This window comes from Bombus impatiens, unplaced genomic scaffold, assembly GCF_000188095.3.
Source record: "Bombus impatiens unplaced genomic scaffold, BIMP_2.2 scf_0317, whole genome shotgun sequence".
Classification (NCBI taxonomy): domain Eukaryota; kingdom Metazoa; phylum Arthropoda; class Insecta; order Hymenoptera; family Apidae; genus Bombus; species Bombus impatiens.
This window is the reverse complement of record NT_176736.1, coordinates 1,632,656-1,652,700: the sequence shown is the minus strand read 5'-3', so window position 1 is coordinate 1,652,700 and position 20,045 is coordinate 1,632,656. Positions and strand designations below refer to the sequence as shown.

Below are 20,045 nucleotides of genomic sequence, written 5' to 3'. Positions count from 1 at the left end.
TTATTTAAATCAAGATGTATTTAAATATAAAATGTAAAAAACACATAGAAAGGGGATAAAACATCTTTTTCCACATAAAATTTGTTAGAATTAAAATCCCTAGCATCATCCATGGTCGCCATCTTTAAAAAGAGATAACGACCATCTTGGATCATTTTTCACGGGTTGTTGACACGGGTAGATTACAGCCGGTTGTGAAAGTGTTTCGTGATGTAAAATTAATCATAATTCATTGCCAGAAATAAGTAGTGGCTATTTAGGAACTAGAATTAAAAGTAATACATCGGTTCACGCGTTTATCATTATTGTGCAAGTATTATTGTATATGAGAGAATAAAAAAATTTTTGGGAATAAGCGTCTGTCACGGATATAAGCAATCTTGACAAAGTCGACAGTTAAGTCTTATCATATTTACCTAGAATTTGATAAAACAATATTCTTACGATCGTGTTTGCACATGTGAGAAAAAAGCCTTGCCACTAGAAAAAAGAAGATAGAAAACACTGAAAATACATCTTATAAAGGAAAATGGTTTCGTGCACATGGTGACACCTCTGGTTAGTTTATACTTTCTATAAACAATTTGTCATACTTTATTTAAAAGTAATTTGATTTGATTGCGAGTATATTACTTTGTTATAAATTGAAAGTTATTAAAAAAATTGTGTGTTAAAAGAATTTTTCAATGATAACTACTATTGTAAATTTTTTACAAGGCTCAAATTCGCTGGTCTGGCAGCTTATAATGGCGAAATACAACGTACGTTTACTTGAATTTTTGTAAATATTGTTTGATTACTCATAATGAATTATTCACATTTTATAACATCCATAGATGCATTTTAAATTTTACACATGCAGAATTATTATGAGTAACTCCTTTTCTCTCTTAAACTTATATTTATTTTTTTTTAATAATATTTAAAGTTCCGCTTATCTACCTGTGTTTATTTTCAAGCTTAAGGTGAATACGTTGTTGTAATAATTATTATTGAAAAATTTATGATATGACACAAATATTTTTATTTTCTTTATTTAGGTATGTAAATGGAAAGTGAGGAATTCAGCAAAAATTCAAGCAAATTCATTAATGTTAAAACATTTAATAAAAACTCATACAAAAAATCTCATACTTAAAGAAAGCTAGTATACAAATTTTGTTAACTTAATTATTGAATTAAAATTTGCAAATTTGCTTCTGTTTCTATAATTCATTCAGAGTAACATTTTATATTATTATTAATAGATGTTTGTATTATCTGATAAATATGAATCATAAATATGAATCAATATAACTTTTAATAATATTAGCAAACTCTTTTAATTATAAAGTATTATATTATTTTTCTTTTTTTTAATATATGTAACATAATTGTTTAGGTATAACAGATTCATATTATAAAAAAGATGAGAGAGAATAAATAAACATTACCATATAATTTTTTATAAATATCTTTTGATTAATAATTAATGATACTATATATTTTGTGATTAATTTATTACAGTTGGATCATAATTTTTTTATTGAATTTACTTATATTTAATTAAGCAAATATTGGAAGAATAAATAGTAAAGATAATTTTTTTAAGTATTGTACATAAAATATTATAGAAAAGATTATATAAATGAAAAAAAGTTTGCTACAGTAGCTTTATTATTTATTTTAAGCTACATTTAACTTTAACCTATTATTACAAAGACGTATACATTATATGCACTGTACATAATATAAGAATATAACATGTGCATGCTTCCACTTTTCATACTTCAACTACAGAGAAAGGATTCAAGTATTGATTGCAGGAGCATGGTGTGCTATGGCAATAGGAGGAGGGTGAAGCCCAGACAAGACCCCACCTCTTTATGCTATGCCTTCCATTTAAGTCTAACTTAAATCATTTCAGACAATCACAGTAAATATATCTAATATGTAACATAATAAAATGTTCCACTAATGTTATCAAAGAATATGCTCTGCACTTCAAAGACATGTCTTGACAGTTGATAAATCAATGACCTGCATAAACATTTATGAAACATTAAAATTCAGATGTAGATACAAAACAATTTTATAAATAAATATAATGTATCAAATTTATTCATTAGTTAAATCATGTACAATCAATTACTTTCATGTCACACCTATTAGTATAATATCTTTCTTTCCAGATCATTAAAAACATGATAAATACAAAAAATATATGAATAACAATGGGCTGAAATACATCAAATTGTAAAATTCATCACTTTTATATACAAGAAGTGCAGGTAATAATAACATATAATATATATGTATCTTTTTTAAAAACTTATTAGTTTTATAGAGACTTATTGAATTTAAATTATTGAAACAGTTCATAAGTGCTATGTGCATTACACGATATTTTACATCACTTTTCTGTTAGGAGAATTACATCATGGCAACAGTGGAAGAAAAGAAACGAGTTGGTGGCTCAAAGGTTTCAGCCATTGCAAATATCTTTCAATCAAAACCACAATTGGATAATCTAAGCCATAGAACAAATAATATTCTATCAGATGGTTTCAAGGAACCAGCTGTGCCTTTAAAAGAATCTCCTACACAAGTTACAGTTGTTAGGACCGAGAGTCATGTAGCCCGTTTTAATAATGCACGTGCACTTTTTGAAAAACTTGGGGAGGAGAATAAACCAAATAAACCGTAAGTGTATAATAGCAAATAGGAAATAAATGTATAAAATATATAATATGCTATTCAGTTATCTTTAGAGTATATCTTCTGTGTAGGGTGGACAGGATTACAAAACCTAGTAACTTACATGGTTTGAGATCACGTTCTAGCTCTGCAAATTCTGGTTCAGGTTGTACATCTCCAGCTCGATCACCACGTCCTAGATCACCATCACCTCCAGGAACCAGAGATCATTTGAGCAATTGGAGTGCAAGTGTACCAGCTTTGAATGCTGAAAGACATTTTGAAAATGGTCATAATCATGGTTTGGATAATATACCAGATAAACATAAATCACGAGCAGGCTTTGGAAAATTTGACAAAAATTATGGCAAAGAAAATCGTTTGGATGATCGGCCAGAGAAACCAGAAAAACCAGAGAGGAGATTAAACTCAAAAGAATTAATTGAAAAACAAAAAAATTGGACTAGTCACTTTTCAAAAACAAGACCAAGTAGATATAATTCAGACCCAAATAGATCTTTGGTTCAAAGTTCTTTAAATCAGAGTGCAAATAAAGTGAATGTTGAAGCTACTTCTGTAGGACATGTACAAAATGCTGCAAGTACTGATAGTGAGTCAAAAAGATCATCAGATATTTCTGCTAATCCAGCTACAAGATCTGCAAGCTTCTGTTCTGTTAGATCGTCAGCCATATCACCACCTCCACCATTACCACCAACAAGAAACTCTTCTACTTCAAATACAAAGAAAGAGAGACCAGCTAGTATTGCTGCAATATCTCCACCAGATATTCCTAGTAGTCCGGAATATGCTACCATAAATAAATATTTTGATACTTCACCGACTATACCTGAATATGCAGTTGTACAAAAGAATATAAATGTACAAAATAAACATTTCCAAAGAAATCAAGAACAAAGGGAAATTTCAAAAAATCCTACAGTAGAGAAAACACAAGATGCGTTCATCCCAGAATATGCAGTAGTGCAAAAGAATACTGCAGTTAAATTGCATTCACGAAATGCAGATACATCGAAAAATACTTCAGTGCATCATTCGAAAAACAGTTCTGAAAGTTGTGCATTACCTCTTAAAAATACTCTTGCAAGTTCAAGTATCGATATTTATTCACAAACAAAGTCACATATTTCCTCTTATGAAAGAAATTCTGACATGTCTAGTCCAACACGAAGTATGTCAATAGAAAATATTGTTAGTATGTCAATGGAAAGTAAAACAAGGAAAGATAGTGACCTTCTTGATGCTCCTGAATATTTAAATTATCCTTCAAACGTTATACGTTCGCCACCTAAAACTTCTGAGTGGAGAAATGAATGGTTAGCCAAAAACGATGAAATTTTAAAGAAAGCAACTGATTTAAAATGTGTCAGGGAAGATACAGAAGCCAAAAATGAAGTTGTAAGACCTGATCCACGACCAGACTGGGCCAGACCATGTATAAATACTGTGAGGAAGAAAGATAATCTGACAGAAGAAAAGAAAATAGAGTCGTCAAAATCTCCAGATCCGGAATTGAGACCACCTTCTGGAGGTACGGATAGTGCATCTTCTAGTATGAGCTCCCCTAGCTCCCCTTCCAAGGATAGTAAAGAGGAGAAGGCAGATAAGGAAATGTCAGAAAAATTTCAAGCCGGTATAGTATATGTGAATAATTCGATTCATACATATACAATAACACAATTCATACCTATACAAACATATATAATAGGAAATACATTTTATACATATGTATAAACATAAATTTAACTAAATTTTATATTTTAGTAAGTGAATTTTATATTTTATTAATTACTATAAAACAATTATCTTACAATATATCTAAATTTTGCAATTTTATTGTGGCTATGTGCCAAAATACTAAAAAGTAACAGTGCAGAAGGAAGTTCTCCCTCTCTTCCCTCTCCTTCTCTTCTTGATCTTAGTTCCTCCTACTGGTTCAACAGTATTATTTATAGAAATCTGTGTATTCTGTTCTGCTTCTGTCTGGTTCTACTTCACACCATTTATTTCAGAGAAGTACTTTACAAATTTTAATAATTTGTTTATCAGTGCTTATAAAAAATCTGTATTGAAAATTAATATAATTTTTATGGTAGTTGCTTTATGAAAAATGGATTTACACTTTTCATAAAGATGTATATAAGTGATTCATAAATTATCTTTTGTGTAATATGTTAAATTTTCTGCAATGTGTTTTTAAAAATATTTTTTAGAAAAATTTTTAGAAATAGTAATTTCAATTTTATATTACAAAATTGCTTTTTTTTTAATATTTCCTGAATCCTTTATGTAAAATATGTGTGTCATTTTATCCATCATATCCAACACATTTTTATCAAACATCATATGTTATGAGAAATTCTAAAATATTCAAAGTTATGGTTGTAGTTTAAAAAAACGTTAACCACAGTGTTTTTATTGTGCATGTGATTTTACAATTCTATAAATTGTTTACTATTTTATACATAAAAGAAATACAAGTACCATGTGTCTACGACTACTTTGCATTGATTGCCGAGGTATTTCACATCTTCTCTTATAAATTGATGATATACATATATTTACGCATAGCATGTAAATTTTTTTATTATAAATAACAATAAATGATATTTTGATATTTAAGGACGTAACAGTTATGATTTGCAACATGAAGAACAAGAAAAGCCTGCAGCATATACAGAATCCATTGCTGAAAAGGATAGTTTAGAAAAAAATTCAAAATTCAATGAACCAGATACTACGACAGTTATTCGGCGATCTCATGTACGCGTCGATCTTCAAGCTGCTGGTTTGGGACAACGTCCACCATCCGTTGTTAGTTCAGATCAAGAATACCCACCTTTAGAACATAAGGATATACCAATACCTTCGCCATATGTAAAAAAAATGCAACAAAATCAAGAAGTTTCTACCCAAAACGATGAAGTTAAGCCACAAGTAAACACAAATGTAGAAGAAAATGCTTTAATAAAAACTGATTCAACAAAAGGTTGCCATAATAAGATATCTCAAGATAGTAATCAAGATCATGTACGAATAAATTCAGCGATTACAGAAGGAAATCAAAATGTAGTCTTAGATAATAAGTCAAAATCAAATATTGCCAATGAAAGGCATACATTTTCTGAAACGATATGTCAGAAAACAGTATCTAATGCCAAAAATGATCAAATTAAGATCTCTGTACGAGAAAAACTAGCAAAAAATAAAGAAGAAGTATCTGGAAAACGGTCAAGTTTTGTCGAAGCGGATAATAAAATAGATCAAATAGAAAAAGATTATTTAAACACAAATCAATGCTCAATAGTTCCAAGTGTTCAGAGTGCTGATAATTCACCAGAAAAATCGATTAACAAAGAAGCAGAAGTAGATGATACTGCACATTCAGAAAATACGTCCAAATTGATGTCAAAAACGAATAATAAAAAAGAATTCATAACATTAGCAGGAGATACAGTATCATCATCTAAATCCAATTCCCAAACAATAAGCAATATTCTAAATAGAAGTATAGAACAATTAGATCAACCACAAACAACATGGGAACAAGAGAAACAAAAAGCTGAACTGGCAAAGTTGAGGTTGCAAGAAAATACTTCTATGAGTACAGTTCAACAAATTAATATACCTCAAAATGTATCGCCTGCTACTGTAACACAACAACATATAGAAAAGAAACAACTAAATGAACATATTATATCTGAAAGTAGTGTTCATGATGACAGTGATTCCAGTGATACTAAAACTGTTACAAATTTGGAACATACACCAGCAATGGATGTGAAACATGTCATGGAACAGAATGATTCTAATACTGCTACAGAAAATCTTTCTAAAGCTATTACAAATCAAATTCCTGTAACACCAGATACTATGACAGCTGATGAAGCAGAAAACCTGCTAAGTTCTCGGTAAGTTACTTGAATAAATAATTACAACTATACACAAAATTGTATATAATAATGAATGTATTTAAAATTATATGCACTAAAATTTCAATATAGATTTCTTTAAATACGTCTCTGTATTTTACCATTATGATAATTCTAGTTATATGGCAAATAATTTCATAGCAACTTGCAAACAGCTTAATAACTTTTATTTCCTTATTTTGAATTCTAATATTTTCTTCTATTCATGTTTATTTGAATGTGACTTCAAACAAACTTATAATGTTCTGGGACAAAACACAGCATCCTAGAGAAAAAGATAAGGTGAGTTAATTATTATTGTCTGGTTAAATGTTTAGTTCATTGATCATGATATTAAATTATAAAAAAAGCATCGTGAATCATATGAATACTCAATTAGACAAGGATCAGCTTTATTGTCGGATGAGGAAGCTCAAGAGATAGCAAGATTATTATCACCAACTACGCATGCTGAAGTTATAAGTGAAGAAAATTCTATTGATAAAAATAGAGAAATGGACAAAGAGAGGGAAAGGGATGATCAAGATAATACACCAGATTGGCTTTCTGATGTCTTGTCTGCTCCTGATACCAGTCTTATAAATAGCACCACTAATGATTATAGGTGAATCAGTTTGGTCTTTTATGTTTTTTATGTTTTATAAAACTATTTTGCAGCTAATGCTATGTATTGATTTTAGTTACTTTTATTAATAGCACGCAGTGACATGATTTAGTATAAAATTATAACGATTTTTCATTAAAAAATACTAAATTTTTATGACTTTTTAGTTTGTCCCATAGATCACGTAGCGATTTAACAATAGACTCGTTGACGGAGAGTCAAGTGGGTTCTGTAACAGGTAGTGAAAGTGGTTTACTTGGTTCCGTTAATAGCTTAAACGATACTTACGAAATTAACGATGATACAGAAACGGAACATCAAGACGAATATGTTCCACCGACACCCGGCAAAGTTGTAAGATCATAGATAAAACATATGTTTATTAAATATAATTTAAGTATAAGTCATAATTAAATATTATAATGTTTATTTAGGTATTGGTGGAAAATGGTGTACACTATTTTGAGGATGGTCATTTTTGGATGGAAGTTGCAGGGATACCAGAATCAGATGACGAAAAAGATGATTATCCAACAAATATACCAATTAAAAAAATGTCTAAAGTTTCATTTGATACGAAACCAATGAGAGTTTATTCAACACATTCAGTAAATGAGTACGATCGACGAAATGAGGATGTAGATCCTGTTGCTGCCAGTGCAGAGTATGAACTTGAGAAGCGAGTTGAAAAAATGGAGGTAATACTGTTTAAAATCAATATTGAATGATGGTGCATGTTTTATTTTGTATATACATGTAACACAAGCAACAAATTTCTTAGGTATTTCCAGTGGAACTTATGAAAGGACCAGAAGGTCTTGGTTTAAGTATTATTGGAATGGGTGTCGGTGCGGATGCAGGTCTAGAAAAATTAGGTATATTTGTCAAAACAATCACAGAGAAAGGCGCAGCTGCTCGAGAAGGCAGAATACAAGTAAACGATCAAATCGTTGAAGTAGACGGAAAATCTCTAGTTGGAGTAACACAAGCATATGCAGCTAGTGTCCTTCGTAATACTTCAGGTCTTGTACGTTTTGTAATTGGCAGAGAACGTGATCCAAATTCGGAAGTAGCTATGTTAATTCGACAAAGCCTCCAAGCAGATAAAGAAAGAGAACAACAAGCCAATTCTGCAAGGTATCAATCAATTAATTTACAACCAACAAATCTTTATATTCTTTAAAAATGATTTCCCAATGATGGCTTATCCTTGCTCGCTAATGTTTATGACGAAAATTGCGGCCACTTCAATGACAGCTCGAAGCCTCTTGAAGTTCTGAGGGAAATCAATTTTCAAACAATTAAAAACTTCATAAAGCTATCTAAGAGATTTTAAAATAAGTAAATTTCTACAGAAAACTTAATTTTTCGGATACTTCACCCGATAGCCAACGAGGTAGTGAAGACATTTCTGTCGGAGGAATGGGAGGAATACCAGGTTCTCCAGCCATGTCATCATGTTCAGAAGGGGAACCTCCTCAAAGTCCCATAGAAAATTATTTATCTTCTTCCGGTCGGAGTAGATCCCCTATCATCAGTTCATCAATGCCACCACATACATCTGCTACAACACAAAACGATGTTGACAGTTTAAGACTGCTTTTACAAGAGGTATTATTTTTTTGTTAATAAAAAAAGAAATACGTAGTATAAAATATATGTAATTTGCATTATTTTATATGTATAATAATTTAGTTATAATAGCTTTCATCTATAAGTTTTTTTATATTCTCTTCAAACATATAGTTAATGAGAAATACATACCGTGGTCTCATTACCTTTAAAAGACAATTTAAATTAGAAATTTTATAATTTTTATATCAAACTATATTTTGTATTATTTTATTATTGCACAAAATATTCAGTTTTGTGTTTGTCTTTATCAATTTTATCTAAATATTGCTGTATAGAATGCAATATATAAATTTGTATGAACATGTGCATTGTAATCTGTTGTACATATATGTATATATGTTGTTTATATTGCTATCTTATATACACCATAAGCACTTCCTCATAGGTTTTATAAGCGTGAATATATTTTGGTGTTGCTTATGCACTGTGTTCATTGTTCACTGCTTGCAGAGTCAGTATAAACTAGCATTAGCAGATGGAGAGGTGGAAAAACTCAAAGCTAAGGTAATGTCATAAAATACATAATTTTATGTCATTCTTGTGTGTTGATGCACTCTGCTTGTATGTTACATGCTTATACTTATCAATTTGTGTGTAGCTTAGTGTGTATTTTTTATGAGTTTGTTCAGTTTTTACCATTTCATATAGCTTCTATGTTTTGATTTGCTGTCATAATTAACATAAAGGATTATAAAACGGTTTACTAAAGGAATATTAACCTATACATGTATTTTGTATATATATTTGCAAAAAAATTTACTTGAAATGTTTTATTCATAGCTTGTAGACTTAGAAAACAGTGGAGCTGGCAGTGAAGAATATGCAGCAAAATTGCGTGAATCTGGTTTACGACTTCACGAATCTGAAAGAGCCTTGGGTACTGCTAGACAGGATTTAATAGCGGCGCGAGAAATGCTTTCTCAGGCAACAGCACAAAATGCTGCTTTACAACAAAAATATGCCCGAGCCAGGAGAGCAGCTCGCGAATTACGCACAGATATTGCTGCTAGAGATGAATTTTACCAACAGCTACTACAAGAGAAGGATACGGAATATAACGCTCTTGTTAAAAGTTTGAAAGATAGGGTATGTTATCAATTATCGTAAAAAAAATGAAAACAATATATATGTAGCAAAAAATTAATTATAAATAATTATAGGTAATCACATTGGAAGTAGAATTAACAGAAACACAAAGAAGGTTTGGATTACCAGTGAGATTGCCTTATGATGGAACTACGGCTAGGATTGTTACGCCACAGTTATCGCGCCGTCAATTACCTCCTCCTCCCTCATCAACTAGTTGTCAACTTTCAGATACTGAAACATCAGATTTGAGTAGTCCGGATGATGGTGATAAAACAGCGACGGTCGAAAGAAAACTACCGCTCCCATTGCCAGTCAAAGAAGAGTTAGATCGAGCAGTACCTGCACATCGACTTCTTGATAATTCTGCTGGGAAAAGTAAAGCTGAACTTGCCAGTAGAGGAGGACTTGCAAATCGACAACTTCCTAAACGTTCTGGTGGCCTTAGCAACAGCAGTTCTGTAAGTATATAGTCACAATTACTAAATCCGGGAACGAAATGTTTATTTAATCATTTTGTATTTCAGGATTATGGTCTGGACGAATCAGGTGACAATACTGATGAAGATTCATCTTCTAAATTACTTTCTCAGGACACAAGCAGCAGATCGCCAAATGACTTAACATCAAAGCAATCAAATTTGAGTTCCTATTCCAGTAGTTCTTCAATTAGTTCATTGAAAAGTAAACACGTGGAACCTACACATCCGACAGCAATTCGACAACATAGCACTATTAGTTCACAAGTCAGAGCTATGACAGAACAAAGTTGGCCACAATCTCAAAAAAGTAGTTTTTCTGTTATTCTCTTTATATGCAATCTTTGTAAGACTTTAAGTATACAATTCTTATCGATTCTTTATACATAGATCTAACCGGACCACCAGCATCATTTGCAGAACAGTTAAAACAAGTTTTAGCAGAAAGAGAGAGACGACTTGGTGGAAACGACATGTCTTCATCAAGAGAAAGTTCTGGGGATTTTAGTGACTTAAATAATCCACATTCTAGCGATCCAGCTTTAGTTACTCATCATTTAGTGGAAGAAATAAGACAAGCTGTAAGCGAGGCTAATCAAAGAGGTAATGTATCTTATCAGATACCTAAAAAAGAGTGTCTCAAAGATAGTAGCTCCTTTTTTGTATAATAACTTGTTTATCTATACAGTAAAAAAGGCCACTATTCCTTCATCAAATTTAATTGGTAGTGGTTCCACACCTTGGCATCATCCAGGTAGTTCACCTTCTAGTCTGTCTTCTGGTGGATCAGTGAGCCCACCTGCTGTTGACCCTAGTCCGTCTAAAACAGGTATTTTTGGTATTCGTAACACAATGCAAGCAGTGAATGATTGATTCTTGATCCCTTCTTCTTTTCTTTTATACACTTTGTTTTTCATAATTTTACCCCTCCCGTGTGTAAATATTATGGATCTAGATACGAGTGAAGTTTGGTTGCCTCCTCATCCAAGCGACTTTGGTTTAGGTGACAAGAAGTCTCACTTCTGGCAGAATGCACCAGTTACCGATTGGTCCAAAGAACAAGTAAGTATATATCTATTTAAAGAAATATTTTTACTAAAGACTATAGATTTATTGCAAAATATTAGATTTGTAATTTGAAAAATGGTATTAGGTTTGTCAGTGGTTATCAGGAATTGGTTTGGAACGTTATGCGCCGCGTTTTTTGGAAACTGGAATTAATGGTGGAAACCTTCTACGACTTGAGTCTCGTGACCTCAAAGCTTTTGGCATTTGTGGAGATGAAAAATCCCATTTGAAACGAAAATTGAAAGAACTTAGAGCACAAGCAGATCGGGAACGCAAGGAGAGGAAAGAAATAGAACGAATGCGACGAAAAGCAGAAAAAGCTGCACGGAAAAAATAGTTTGTGCGTACATTAATGTACTTATGTCCCATATAAAATTCAATAACTTTGCACAAAAAGTCGGTGACATATTCAAATTTTGTGTACGATATTCCAGTGATTGTAATTTTCACTTCTTCCGTCTGTATTAATTCTTTAGTACATATAAACAGTCACACACACACAGTTCTAAATGTTCTCAATCGAACTTCTTCATATCCGAAATTTTTAAATTTTATTATTTATAAATTTTTTAACTTCAGATTTTTGCATTTATTTATAACTTTATATTCAAGTTGGTTCACATTCATGCTGTTCTTATAGTATTTGTACTAGCTATTATTTATAAAATAACAATGAATATATTTCGAGGAAGAGAATGTGTATGAATGTAAAAGCATGCCTACTATGCCAGATGTATGCATGCGATATGTATGTATAAAATTCAAGCCATTTAGATAAATTGTAATAAAAATTTAATTAGCTAACATTTTTTTATAATTGTAAGTATAGTTTTGTAGAGAAACATAAGTTTCATGTTACTAGAATATATCGTTTCTGTATTTATTTTTACTATCAATTGTGTAACAACTTTTCATAATGAATAATATAAATATTAGTAAAATAGAGTCCTAGAGTGTAACTATTGTTAGAAGAGAAGTGACTGTCCTTTACTATATGTACATCATGAAATATCAACGAATTTGTAATTGCCAATACAGTATGTGTTACTGTGTTAAATTCCACTGTAGATTGATCAAATCATAAAATAATTTCATTTATCTATATTTATTCCGTCTAAATTTGCTCAGTTTATATTTCACATAATTAGCAAATTCTCTCAAATTAGCAAATCGAATGAAGCGTTAATGACTTTCTATCATGCTAGCATATTGATATTTGTATTAAAACTTTTCTTCCTTTTAATCGTAACAACGTTTGTATTATTGTATTTAATCTGTGAATTATGCACTAGAAATCCGCACAACGTCCATCTTATTAATTCTGAAATTATGTGATGAATTTCTTTAGCGTTTTATATACTTCAGACATTCCACATATGCGATACTTTATAATTTTACCTTTATCAACATATATAAGTAAAAAGAAACCACAAGAGCTCTTATACTTTGGGCGACGTCCCTATATATGCGTGAATGTTGTACGGATACATTAGGTATTAAGTAATACATGTTAATACTAAACTAGTATCCTAACAAAAGTTCATTCTAAATGTTTGTTCAAATGATTACGGGACTCGCTTGGGTACAATATAGACAAACGTACTTTATTGTACGTATACCTATTTATAATAGCATTAAGTTTTGTACAGTGTTAAGTACTTTGTTCCACCTTTATACCATTCTTAATGTACAATGTTTTTCTTTTGAAAAAGAATAATTTCTTTTACATAAAACAATTAAACGAACAAAGTATTTAGCATTGATACATATACTGTACATATTATGCAGTGAACGATCACTAATACTGTAATCTACAAAAGTGATTATGATATAAGGCGTGTAAGAGGCATAACCGTAGTGTCATAATATCTTTATAAAAAATAGTCTTTAATTTCCTAACTTAAGCGTTTATCAAAGGTCCTCCATTTTCTAATAATATTATGTATTACAATATTTCAAAAGCAATTATTGTTACTTTTGTCGTTATGTACAACGAAATGTGGGAACTCATTAAAAATATCAACACATATAACATTCTTGCGTCTCAGGGTAACCATTAATATGTTTTGAGATATAAGTGCGTTTAATGAATTAAAAATTTTCATGAATTGGAACGTCCTGCAATTCGTTTTTAAATAACTATTGTGATTTGGTAGGAGCAGATGTTTGATAAAAACCGACTGATTTACAATAAGTTTTTATAGTTGATTTTCGAGCAATGGCTTAGGTATGACGTAATGAAATGTCATTTGTCCAAAAGTAATTGTAGAACCAAAACTTGTACTCCTCTATAGAGCTACATAATATCTGAATGTTTTCATACATTTTCGATGATTTTCAAGTATTGCTCATGAGAGAGAAAATTATAGTTCCATGGATAAAGACACAGAGTGTCAGTTGCATACATGGCAGCTTTTTAATAATGTCTATGAAAAGTATTGTCAACAAATACTCTTAAACGTTTTAATTAAAAATAATTCGTACTATACCTTCGTAGTTTGTTCCTTTTACCTGATAAATGAAGTATTGAAAATATATTCGATACTTGTAACATATATTACATATGTACTTATTGTTAGAATAAAATTTTTTATGTACGAAAATGAATCATAAATATAGAAACAGAATCCTGCATGTTGGTATATTCATTCGTATTCACCACCCACTATTCGTATACAAATAAAGCGCTGTATATCGCAAAATGTTTGATCGATAATCTACATCGCTTCGATAGCGAGAATTACATGTAATGGGACATTGCGTTGAAGAAGAAAATGCCAGCTATAGTTATTAAAGACTATTCTTGGCGTCAAACTTCAGAATTTGTTATATTGAACGTACCTTTGAAAGGCCATCCAAAAAAAGTTGACTTATTCGTAATAGATAATTACGTAAAGGTATAGAGTTTAATTCCTAAAGTTAAATCTTTAAATGTATATAAATAACATACGATATTTAATTCAATAACAGATCAGCTTTCCACCATTCATATTAGAATTATTTCTTTGGGCTAATGTTGTTGAGAATGAAAGTAAATGTACTTTGACGGAAGAAGAAGCAATAGTTGCTTTGCATAAAACAAACACTAATTTGGAGTGGCCTACTCTCGAGGTGCAAGATATTAACAATGATTTTAAACGAGATTGCCGTACTCAAGCTTTAGAACATGCTCAAAAACTGGCCGAAGAAAATATGAAACTTAAGAGTGGTATGTAGAGAATTGTAAATAATGTTACAATTTATAACTTATATATTTTCCAACGATTCATAACTTCCTTCAGAAAAGCGTCAATATTTACAAAAGGAAGCAGTGAAAGAACAAATCAGTGTCAATACAGCTACACTGAATAAAATAGATGCGATACGGGACGCACACCGGAGAGAAGCTATGCAGGAATTTGAAGACTGGAGATCGAAAGCTGAATTACCATTTCTTTCTAATGTTGAAGGAGAAATACAAGAAAATAGAAAAGCTTACAAGTATGTACCAGAATTTAAATATTTTTTCTTATATCATAAATTTTTTCTTCATTTTATATAATTAACAATCTCTTTTTACATCATTTTTATAAGACCGCCACTAAAATGGTTTAAAGACAATGATGTGTTAAAATCTCGCCCGATGACCGAGCAAGAAATATTTAAAGGTAGTAACACCATAAAAGAATTTAAATCTAAAGCTGTCAACAATCAGAAGGTTATAGAAGTACAATCGGTAAATATAAATCAAGAGAGTAATCTTCAAATAGAGGTATCAGACAAGAGAGATGATTCTCTTATTAACAAAAACAACACCAGTTGTTCTCAAGATTCTGATTCAGATTCGGATATAGTAAAAGCGACAAATAAAAAAGATTTAAGTAAGGTTTATGAGAAACAGCAAAAAAGGAGACCAGGATTAGAAGCTGTAGAAGCTGCGATACAAGGTAAAATTTTGAAAAGAAATAACATATTCGAAGAACCTTCAAAATCAGTACCATTACCAAGAAAAACAGGTACAATTAACGTAACATTTTCGGAACGGAAGTTCCCAACACCGGCTAGGGAAAGCTCTCACATTGAAGAACAAGAAGTATTATTTTTTTATATTTCTGACCATTAAAATTACTATAGAAGAAAGTCATATTAATATTGACTGAATTACAGTGGTTGCAAAAACAAGTAGAAGCAAGACGCAAAATTGGTTTTAACGCGGAAGATCTTCGACAGGAAGAACGAGATCCGCAATGGTTAAAAGATAAAGGAGAGTACGTTTGATACTTTGATAAAGCCTTATATTAATTATATTGTAACAAATTATTTATCGTTATTTTTTAGTGATTTCTTCAAAGTTGGAAATTATCTGGCGGCCATAAGTGCTTACACATGTGGCATTAAGATTAGTGATAAAATGGCATCTCTCTATGTGAATAGATCAGCAGCACATTATGCATTAGGGAATTATTGTAGATGTGTAGAAGACTGTTCTAAAGTAAGTCGTTGAAATTGTAATTTGTTCAACTTGTAAAAATAAATTGAAACATTCATTTTATCTTTCAGGCACTAGAACTAATGGAACCGAAATGCGAAAGCAATCGAGAGTCAAGGGCCAGGTGTCACGCTCGACGAGGCGCAGCCCTCTGTAAATTGTCTGCGCCTCAGCATGGTATTCCTGAACTAGAAGCTGCTCTAGAGTTGACACCAAACAATGAAAGTATAAAACGTGACGTGTTGGCCGCGAAACAATACTTCGACGTAAAAGACTAATAAGTAAGTAGGTGAACTAGATTATTTGACTAATTGAAAAAACTGGTAGAACGTTATTCGTTTTTATTATTTTTGGAACGAAGCATCATAAAGCAAAAGGTGTTTAAGAAGGAATTAAATATGAAAAAAATATATTATTCAAAAACATTTATTAATGTGTTATAAAAAAAACATATAGTGCTTTATATTATGTTATAAAAATATCACAGTCAACAGAAGAGTGATTAAATCGAGGAACTTATCCTATATTAAAATTAATTATGTAATGTTATTTAATCGCGCGATTATAAATATTTTGGTATATTTCGATTTTTTAACGAGTAACTAAGTAACTACTTATAATATTCTTATAACAACGCATAAGTATTTTTCATTGCTGTTTTAAGAAAAAATTTCAATAGAATGAATCAATCAAATTTTATCATTCCTTTATGGACACACCCACATTTTGTATGTTCCAAAGCATGTATCACTTCGTGATGCCTGTCACGTTGTCGGTCAATCGTGTGTTTCACCATGAAAACAAGACTGACGTTTCTGGTTTCGATAGGTGCACAAATCTGTTTGGGATCCGGGCAACATCCTGCTCCTTTGCAACGTGTCAAAACGGTAGATGCAGGATAAAAAACTTCGTCCGGGCTAGGGCCGACAGTTAGAAGTTCTGCCACTGGTATAGCTCTCGGTTGTGGCATGGAACACCGAAATTCATGCACTAGTTGCACGTGATTCAGAAATCCGCTATCTCTGAAAATCAAGTCCATTATTTTAATCGATCTGTCAAAGCCATGTGACCAATATAAGCTTTGAGTTTATATATAGATATAATATAATTTACCTATGATGTCTGCCAATTGTAGCAAAGGCAAGCTGGATAGAAATGAACAGTAAAATATAGCTTCTCATATTTTCAGTTCTTTCTTAGTATTAAATGGGATTTTGGTGAAAAAGAATTCTACTTTAATTGAAAATCAACACGTCCTGATTGATTTCACTCGCAATTGTCCGGGTCGAGAACTGCGACTACTCTTCTGTGATCTGAATTCTTTCTCCTGCTATATATATGTAACTTTCATCCTCGGCCCGATGCCCTCTGCCTCCCCTCTTTTTCCGATTTCTCATCATCTTTCTTCGTTGATCTACCTTTGGCCGTATTGTTTTGTCTCGTCCTACGGCAATTCGCACCGTCTCTCTTTCTCTCTCTCTCTCTCATTTCTCGGTAAGCTCGAGGAGGACTTGAAGCAAAGCGTTCCGAGAACATCGCAAAGATAACTATAATTACAACTAGTGGGTCCTGCCTCCCGCTCGAACTGGGACCATGTTACGTCGCGTGACTAATCATCCTTTCTTCATCAATTGCCTCCTCTTTCTCTCATTTTCTCCTTTCATCGTATTTCCCTTTCCTTTCCATACTTTGAATCTGACAAATTTCTACCAGTCATCAGTCAAATTATCATCTACCCTCTGATTTTCTTCTTCGTGTAGGTACCGGTTGCATCCCAAGCACTGTTTTTCGTGCATCGATGCATTTTGTTCGATCCTTCTTGCTCTCAAATAATTCTTATGGAAGTCTCAGTGACTTTATTTTCACTGACTTACTCTATTAAAAAACTTATGAACTATTTAAGAAATTAAAAAAAGACAATTTAAATCTAATATTCAATCGTTATTACGAAAGTAATAATTCACATAAATATTTATATTTTTAATTTTTATTCAGAGGAACGATTAGATGTCAGCAGATCTGTATAATTAAGTTAAAGAAACTGCTTAATATAGCGGCATGGCATGAAGTATCTCGACCCTCTCTGGTCTCCAGTGTTATATGATGCGACAGGTTGCAGTGAGTCATTGCAATCGTCTGCGAAGTGTCTGATTGCAAAATTTACTCATGATGTTCTTTTCATTTTTACACGATGTATAAATAGTAAAAGATAATTTTTTATGTTGCCATTTATCAAATGAATAATATATCTGTTTCCGAAAATTTTTTATATGGAAGGTGAGAGTGACTATCGGTTGCACAAATCGAAACTCATGTTACGAATATCCGTTAACAGCTATTCATGGAACTGACTCAATGGTATGCGAAGTTACGAATCTATGAACCGTTAATGGAATTTTGTGTGTAGGTGTATCGGTTGATAGCCTTGATCATTGAAGACATCTATCTACTAAATCATCTATCTAAGATCATCTATTTAAGAAATAGCATTATTAGAAATTTTATTGTGCTTTTTTAAAAAAATGTTGTTTTAGTTCCTTTATTCTTATTTTCTCCTTACATAATCAAAATTTTCTAGTTGATTATTTTAATCTCATTTAAGAATTACGTGACTTCTAGCACTAACACGTTCATTATATATTTTATTTTTATTTGCACTATGAGGGCTATCCCGTTACGTCAAATGAATCCGTGAAATTACTAATCGTCACACCCACAATTTTGCTATTAATTATATCTCTTATAACTGAAATTATAATGTCGTAGTAAATACATTAATACCTCTTAAGAAAGATGTTCTTTCTGTACCAGTAAATAGATTAATCAATAAAAATATGAATAAAAAGCAATTATTATGAAGAATAAGATGAGGACAAGTATATATGTACGAAGCATATAAGAGGCTTTTACAAAATATAAAACAGAAAACTGGGAGAAAATTAATTGTATGGCGAATTGTCAAAATAAGATACAAACGAATTTCTACTCTCTTACAAGTAACCATTTGGAAATTTGAAATGATGGTTGACCGATGATTCATGTAATTATATCCGCGATCAGAAAGTAAATGTACTCGGTATAGTGCTTATATTTGAAGATTAAATAGTTTCTGATTTCATAAAAATTTTATTCAATCAAGCAAACTTTTTGTCTCTTTCCTATTCTTTGTATCTCTATTGCATTTCTATTCTTAGTATCACTGGTCTTTTATCAAACATAGTCCAGAGATAAGAGTTCATTGAGAATAATTGCAAAGTCAATGTATTACTCTTCACGTGTGTAAATCGAACAGTATGTATAGTCGATTGAATTTAATTATCATATTGATGTATATCTTTATATAATATAACGAATGGTAAAATAATCGCGTAATTTCGCGAGAATAAATAAATATCTAAATAACAGTTACATATTTATATACACGAATAGATCTCATGCGGAAAAACAGGAGAAAACTTGTTTTATTTAATTTGTTCTGTTCGTTACAATCAGCATAATTATATTTTAACAGACGAAATGTACATAAACGAAATTTACACAAAAAATATATCTAATGAATTGGATAATGCGGAATACATTTTATGAAAGAGGAAATAGCTAATACATTCTTATCGAAAGTAATTTTGAATACTTCACCTGTTTTATTAGAATCAAGATATAAAATTTATCTCAATTTTCTGTGTATTATTATTTTTTTTTTAATAAAAAATGAAGATCAAGATAGATAAATAAAAAATATATTTTGTAAATTCAAAGATATCTTAAGAATAAGCAAGTATTTATACAGTTGAGTGCATCGCATACCTTGGACATACCTTGCACCAACAATTTAAAACTATATTTCAAAGGGGTCGTTGCGAGAAAATGACCACTTCAATTCTTCGTTTGCAACAAATATTCGACCGCGAAACATCATTCTAGCAGTTTTGTTTGTGGAAAAGTCTCAAATTATAAGAGAAATTAATGTTCCTTGAAATCTCAGAACCATAGTTTACAACCTGCCTTTAATATATCGACTGGAGATTTTTTTATGAAACAATGAGGAAAATAGTAGGAGGTAGAAGATAGGAAGATGT

The 20,045-nt window shown here is 31.2% G+C and overlaps 3 protein-coding genes across 9 annotated transcripts; 2 read left to right on the top strand and 1 right to left on the bottom strand.

The window, feature by feature from the left end:
• Window positions 1-137: 137 nt before the first annotated feature.
• LOC100748486 lies at window positions 138-13,989 on the top strand. Of its 7 annotated transcripts, none has more exons than XM_024367285.2 (19): window positions 138-558; window positions 2,172-2,270; window positions 2,408-2,682; window positions 2,769-4,330; window positions 5,321-6,608; window positions 6,891-6,911; window positions 7,009-7,233; window positions 7,401-7,587; window positions 7,668-7,931; window positions 8,015-8,370; window positions 8,622-8,844; window positions 9,319-9,372; window positions 9,649-9,954; window positions 10,029-10,415; window positions 10,482-10,746; window positions 10,824-11,036; window positions 11,122-11,262; window positions 11,389-11,495; window positions 11,587-13,989. In XM_024367285.2, the coding sequence occupies exons 3-19, from the start codon at window positions 2,420-2,422 to the stop codon at window positions 11,836-11,838; spliced, it is 6,114 nt and encodes a 2,037-aa protein (XP_024223053.1). In that variant the 5' UTR covers window positions 138-558; window positions 2,172-2,270; window positions 2,408-2,419; the 3' UTR covers window positions 11,839-13,989. The 7 variants fall into 7 exon arrangements, with proteins under 7 accessions (XP_024223053.1, XP_024223057.1, XP_012240442.1 ...); XM_024367289.2 differs by having other exon boundaries at window positions 139-558; window positions 2,769-4,228; window positions 8,589-8,844; XM_012385019.3 differs by having other exon boundaries at window positions 139-558; window positions 8,589-8,844; window positions 10,482-10,743.
• Window positions 13,990-14,241: 252 nt separating this feature from the next.
• Window positions 14,242-16,894, top strand: LOC100748606 (dynein assembly factor 4, axonemal-like). The gene is made up of 8 exons (XM_012384892.3): window positions 14,242-14,398; window positions 14,472-14,709; window positions 14,783-14,981; window positions 15,075-15,573; window positions 15,648-15,748; window positions 15,819-15,972; window positions 16,041-16,250; window positions 16,798-16,894. The coding sequence occupies exons 1-7, from the start codon at window positions 14,276-14,278 to the stop codon at window positions 16,245-16,247; spliced, it is 1,521 nt and encodes a 506-aa protein (XP_012240315.1). The 5' UTR covers window positions 14,242-14,275; the 3' UTR covers window positions 16,248-16,250; window positions 16,798-16,894.
• On the bottom strand, window positions 16,440-17,220 carry LOC100748726 (vascular endothelial growth factor A-A-like). The gene is made up of 2 exons (XM_003489015.4): window positions 17,083-17,220; window positions 16,440-16,991 (listed from the first exon to the last, which is right to left on the bottom strand). Exons 1-2 carry the CDS (start codon window positions 17,148-17,150, stop codon window positions 16,655-16,657), a joined length of 405 nt encoding a protein of 134 aa, XP_003489063.1. The 5' UTR covers window positions 17,151-17,220; the 3' UTR covers window positions 16,440-16,654.
• Window positions 17,221-20,045: the final 2,825 nt, after the last annotated feature.